The 6346-nt window shown below is 61.9% G+C and overlaps 1 protein-coding gene across 1 annotated transcript in view; it reads left to right on the top strand.

Annotated features, from left to right (window-relative positions):
* Positions 1–6346, top strand: part of DOPEY2 (dopey family member 2) — a 61534-nt gene that overhangs the window by 9715 nt on the left and 45473 nt on the right. Inside the window, exons 2-3 of the mRNA XM_012730877.1 lie at positions 5012–5193; positions 6193–6345. Of these exons, the coding sequence (XP_012586331.1) occupies positions 5012–5193; positions 6193–6345 (335 nt within the window). The remainder of the gene's footprint in view (positions 1–5011; positions 5194–6192; position 6346) is intronic.

Below are 6346 nucleotides of genomic sequence, written 5' to 3' on the forward strand. Positions count from 1 at the left end.
GCGCTGCGGGCCAGGCCAGGAGCTGCCCCAGTCGGCCCTGGGCTACAACCTGGGGGGGCTGAGGTGAGACCGCCATAGGCTCCTCTTCTTTTTCTGCTCTGGCTCTCACAAGTCGGCATCCGCAGCACAGACTTTGGGCTGGTGGGGTCATTCAATACATTGCTCGCATGTGGGCTAAAACGTGTTTAAACAAAAGCAGGAAACAGCACCTGCCCAGTTACTGCCTCGCATAGTCGTCGGTGTGCGGTCCTCTCTGGCCTGCTCATGGCATACAGGCCGCGTCGGTCAGCGCCCTGCGGAGCCTGTCAGGGCTGGGCCTGCCCCAAGAGCGCTGCCACGTGCCCTCGTCTCTGCTGTGTGGAATCCACTTGCCCTGACTTCCTCCCGCCACTTTCCGTCACCTGGAGCTAACTGGCCCTAGTCCCCGAGAACAGCGGCTCCCTGGGTGACCCCAAGCTCTGTCTGTCACCCATTATTTTTCAAGCCCATCATCCTCCACTCGGTCCCTGTAGCTCCTCTGACTGCTGGAGGCCCTAAAGGGCAGAGACTTCCTTGAGTCTCCCAGCCCCGCAGACAGGCCACCCAGCCAGTGCCCCCCAGGCTGGGGCACGTGGATGTTGGGCGTGCACGGCCCTCGGCCATGGAATCGGGGTGCCCGGGAAGGCGCAAGAGCCACCTGGTTTCTGTGGGGACCCGGGGAACAGGGGCGCCGGTGGCAGCGTGAGCAGCTTTTCCAGCGGAATGGCGCCGCGGCCCGGGGGCGGCCCGGGACACGAGCCCGCGCTCCCCGGGTGTGTGGGAGAAGCCGGTGTCTGACCTGGCGGGTAGAGTCCGCCTCTAGAGCCTGGGAGGGGCCCGCGCCCGCCACGCGGTCGTCAGCGGCTGCGTCTGTGCGTGTGCGTGCTGCGTGCTGCGTGCGCATGCGCTGCGCCAGTTCTGGCACTGCGCAGGGCACGCGAACGCCTGGGGTGTCCGGACTTCCGCGTTGCCCCGCCCCGCCCCCCACCCGCGGGCAGGAGACGGCATGTTTCTGCGCGAGAAGGGCAGCGTCAGTGTCCTCAGGTGCCTCGTGACAGGTGCAGCTCCACTCACCTGGGGCTCAGACCCAGGCGGCCGAGCCGGAGCCGAGCTCTCCCCGGCTCTCCCTGCGGGCGCTCTCCCGAGCTCCTGCCCGGAGCGGCTGCAGCAGAGCTTGTGCCCCCGCGGCGCGGCTGACCACGCCGATAAAATGCGGCAGAAGGGCCAGGCCCTTCCCCAGGGCCGTCCCTCCCAGCGGGCAGCACGCAGGCCGGGCACCCCGCCTCACCTCGGGGCCAGGCCAGTGGGGTCTCCCCCGCTGTGCTGGTGCCCAGTAAGCGCTGCCGGAGGACGTGTGTCCAGCCCTGCTGGCCGTCCTGCCGGCAACTTGGGTTTGCTCCTTGTAAGTGCCAGCCAGTTCCCATAGGGAAGCTGATCGAAAAGAAAGCAAGTAGTTTAAAGACCCCTTAGAATAAAGAAAAGCAGTAGCCTGAATGTGAACGTGATGCGGAAGGCAGCTGGAGCAGAGCTTTCCTGCAGGCTGGGGCTGTGCCAGCAAGGGAGACACCGCCCCCTCTGGAGGGGCCCTGGCACCCCTCTGGGCTGCTGATGGACTCGCCATCTGCGGAGTGCAGTATGTGGCTACCGCAGAGGACCACCTTGGGGAGGCAGCTCCTCATTTGCAAAGGAGTTGTCAGGTCTCACCTGCCCCATGGAGTTGTGTGACCCAGCCCCCTGTGTGGCACCAGGGACCTTGATAAGGTCCCAGTGTCACCACCCCACCCACCCCAAACCCTCCCTAGCCGGCAGAATTCCCAGAGTGGCGGGGCCACTGCCCCGACAGGGAAGCAGGGCGCTCCCCGCGGTGGATGCCTGGCCACTGCGTCATCACGCCACTGTCTGTTCTGGTCTGATGCTCTCTGGAGGGCCCCGCCCTGCCCCTGGCAAGTATTTAATGGGTGCTGAAGCGTGTGGCCACCTGCCCGTCCATCATACAATTTCCTGGTGTGGCCTGAAGAGAACATCTCTACGAAAACGACCAGCTTCCAGAGAGGACTCACCGTCCCCCCCCCCCACCCCAGCGAGCCCCCTCTTCACGGGAGGCACCTGCCTGGGCTTGGCGCCTCCTGGTGCCGGGGATCTTCTCACCAGCTCTTCCAGGAACCGCTAAAGGAAACGCTGTGAAGTTGTGCTTTACAGGCTGAAACTTTTTTAGACACTGTCAAAAACCTTCCATGGTGCTAAAGTATATACAGCATGAAATTGGTCACCGTAGCCGTGTTTCAGTGTGTTACTTCTCGAGTCCCTTGTCCAGCCTTTGGGGATTTGAGGCGTGTTCTCAGACAGCATTAAGTCACTGGGAATTCTGGAGGCCAGGCTGTCAGCTTGTGGAATCTCCAAGGGGAGGAGGGGTCAGCGCCCGCATTTTCCTGGGTGGAGCAGAGTGAGTTACACTTCCTGGTCTTTGTTCAGAAACTGAGGTGCGGTTCACACCTCCACCCCTTTTTTGCAAACTATATTCTTTTTTGCTTTAAGGTCAACCTGCTAGCTATGAATCTAAGGCGGTTAAAAGATTCATAATTCTATTTTAATTACAGCCCAAGGAGTGCTTCTAAGTGGTGTGTGCCAAGATGAAATAAATCAGGATGTTTAATTGCCAGTTGACCACAGTTTTTGCTTGGCTCTTTCAGAAGTGATTCTGCAAACGGGGCCTTTTTCCTTTTAACTCCTCGGTTCCCCTTTTGCTCTGGGCTGTGGAGGAGCACTCTCGGTTCCCTCTTTTGCCCCGTGCACTCTTTCATTGAGTGTTTAAGCTACAGCAGATGTGTTAGCCTAACTGGGCAGTTATTTTGAGTTCCTGGTTTCCCAAAACACTCTAGCCAGGTAGCGAAACTGCTTGGAAATACTCCCTGAGCTTTTCTCCACAGAGACGGAGACGGCGCGTCCCTGACCAGGAAGCCTGGGTGGAGCCTGTGAGGAGCTGAGAGGAGGGCGCCCAGGGCCAGCGCCAGAGACCCGAGTGGGCTCGAGGGCTGAGAACCAGGGGGAGATTCCAGAGGGGCAGGTGCTTCCCTTGCGGTCCCTTCTCAGCTCTGAGAAGAAAACACCCACGAGGACAGAGACGAGAACAGGAATCGCGCGTCCCCTTGAGGCTGGCCTTGTGAGCCGGGCCTTCGCCCTCGGCTCAGCTCCCTGACTACGGGCCGGAGGGCACGCGCAGGGTGCGAGAGGCTCCGCTCTGCAGGCGACTCCCTCCAGGGGCCTGTCTGGCCACTTAGGGGCGAAAGGCACCCTCAGGCGAGGTTCCTGGGTCTCCTCAGGGTTACCCAGAAAGCAAGTCCTGTTGCTGCTGGTGGGAAAGGAGCTTTCAGGTCCCAGCAACAAGCAGACGTCAGTCCCGGTTCTGGCAGCTTTGCCAGCAGGAGCTGCGTGCCACACGGCATTTGCTTCTCTCTCCCGAGGGGTGCACGCCCGTGACAGTGTGCCGCTTTCCTTACTTTCAGTGAGTACCCAGCAGCGGTCGCCGGCCTCACGCCCTTTGCAGCCTCACTGTCCAGTCCAGAACTGCTTCTTCCCAGCCCCCAGCCCCCTCTCCAGCCCTGGTCGCCACCACACTGCATTCTGTCTGTATCAACTGGACGTTTTACTTTAATTTTTCAGTGTCTGGAGAACAGAAGAAAGGTTATTGAAGCATGCCACTGAGCAGGGCAGAGGCGAGCGAGGCGGGGGAGGCTGTCTGTGGGGGAGAGGGTCCCCGGCTCCTCAGGCCCCAGGCACCAGTGACGGGCTGGGGTATCTAGTCTTGGTGTGCCCGACCCAGGCACCCATGCAACCCCACCCATTCCCATGCAACCTGGCTCCCAGGCAACCCCACCCATTCCCCTCATCCATTCCGCCTCCAAACTATCCAGTTGGGCAAGGCAGGGGGTGGGCGTAGCAGCTCATCTCAGCGATGATGACACAGCATTCCCCTCACCTGAGAGAAGTGTCAAACGCTTGATGCTGGTCACAGAGGCTCCTCCCGCCACCCATGCGCAGGACTGCCCCTCACAGGGGCCCTTGGGGTGCCCAAACCAGACCCCTTTGGTGCCCTCCATGAGCCAAGCAACTCACTGAGGGTACGGACGGGAAGAAGGCTGTTCTCCACGTGAACGGGCCAGCGGGCCTTGGGGCGCCTGGCACCTTGAGTGCCGTCGGGGTGCACCCCAACCAGACGCCTTCTAAATTGGGCTGTTTTAGAGGTCCCAGAGGAGAGTTGCAGTATTTGTCCTCTCGTGCCTGGCTCCGGTCACGAAGCGTAACGTCTGCGGGGTTCGTGCCCGGCGTGCCTCGCGTGATCGGCGTGACCTTCCTTGTTAGGGCTGAATAGCAAATGCTCCATCCACTTAGCGGGCACGTCGGGTTTATCCGCTGGCCCGCCGTGATCACGTGGGCCGCCGCCCTCTGGCTGCTGTGACAGTGTGGCGGCCTGGGTGCAAGTCCCGAGTCTCTGCCCGCAGTTCCTCGGGGAGGGAGTGCCTCAGCAGGGCAGCCAGCTCCTGCGGGCATCTGGTGCACGAAACAAACGTTTAGTTTTCACAACTTGTGTTGTTTTTTATTGTGGTAACATGGGTTTGCCACATCGTGTATGATTTAGGGGTGTGCCACCCCACCTCACCCACCACCAGAGCCCCTCCCCAAACCCTCATCCTCGGTGGACCTCAGTCCTGCAGTCAGATGTCAAGGGTTTGCTTGGGGTGGTCTGTTCTGCGCTCTGTAGTCTATGTTCCACTTAGGGGTGAATCTCCCTGCATTTGCCTTTCTCCTGACTTAACGTGTTCGCGCTTCCCAGGCACCACCTTCAGTTTGGGGGGCCCTCCCCACCCGAGGAGCGCAGGGACGGGCCCCCTCAGCTGGGGGAGCCCTCTAGGATGCTCCCTTTCAGCAGCAGCAGCGGCAGCTGCGCCTCAGGCTTGAGCCCACCGCCTCAGGTGTTTTGCGTCCTCTCTTCCAGGCTCTCCAGAGCAACCTGAACTATTCCTTACTGCCAAGCCGGTTCATCATCAGCAAGCGGCTGGCCCAGTGCCTGCACCCGGCGCTGCCCAGCGGGGTGCACCTGAAGGCCCTGGAGACTTATGAGATAATCTTCAAAATCGTGGGCACCAAATGGCTGGCCAGGGATCTGTTCCTCTACAGGTACCGTGGCTCCCGCATCCCCCGCCCCCCCCACCCCGCTGCGTGGCCCAGGGAGTCTGTTTCAGTTCACAGGATGAGAAAATAAGGAGTAAAAAGTAGGGGTCACTCATGAGGGCGGTGCCGGCCATAACCAGGCCCACCGCAGAGTGCGTGCTCCCGCACGTCCCCCAAGTATGTTCTCTTTCTCACGCCCCCTCCCTTTATTTTTTTAAAGGTTAAATTTTCATTATGCACACATGAACAGGGGTGCAGGCCAGAGGTGCAGGGGGTGGGGGGCGAGAGGACTCACCAGACAGAGCGGGGAGCAGAACAGGCGGATCTACTGCGGGCGCAGCGGGGAGACAGGAGGAGCCTGCTGCGCCCCGGGGTCCCTCCCTGGCCGGGGATGGAACTCGTGCTGCAGCGGCTGGCTGTAGCTCGATAGTGCTGAGACTTCAGCCCCCGCGCCCCCAGGCCCCAGCCCCTTTGTGAGTGTCTGCTAGTCTCAGGCCGTTCTGCATTGGCGACTCATGCCCTGCACGGCCTTGCTTCCTCGCGCACACGCATGACAGCGTCCGCCAGTCCGGTCTCCGCCCTTCCGACTTGCCTTTCTGCACGTCACTGCCGTGAGCCCCCGCCCAGGCCGCTGCTGTCACAGCGGGGTCCGTCCGTCCGTCTGTCCGTCCGTCCTCATGGCTGCAGGCGCTTACTGGCGCGAGTGCCAGCTCCCGAGCCGGGCCTCGCCCTGCACTGCGTGGCTCCCACAGCCTGGCCACGGCGCGTACTGCCGCAGCAGGTGCCGTGGCCGGCGCCGTGGCACGGCTCCCCGAGTTGATGATTTCTCTTCACGCGTGTGCTGGGAGGGGTGTGGTGTCCCCACCGCCGCTGCACCTCGTGGCCGCACCTGTGACCGGCTCACACGCGCCTGTGCTCCCCAGCCAGGTCGCCAGCCGCCCCCCGAAACCTGACCCCTGCACTGCTAGTGAGGCTCTCACCGCCCCGCCCCTCTCTCTCCCGAAGCTGCGGGCTGTTCCCGCTCCTGGCGAACGCGGCCATGTCGGTGAGGCCCGCGCTGCTCAACCTGTACGAGACGTACTTTCTCCCGCTGAAGAAGCTGCTGCTGCCCAGCCTGCAGGCCTTCATCATGGGGCTGCTGCCTGGCCTGGAGGAGGGC

Source organism: Condylura cristata, unplaced genomic scaffold (assembly GCF_000260355.1).
Source record: "Condylura cristata isolate star-nosed mole 26May11 unplaced genomic scaffold, ConCri1.0 scaffold00003, whole genome shotgun sequence".
Classification (NCBI taxonomy): Eukaryota; Metazoa; Chordata; class Mammalia; order Eulipotyphla; family Talpidae; genus Condylura; species Condylura cristata.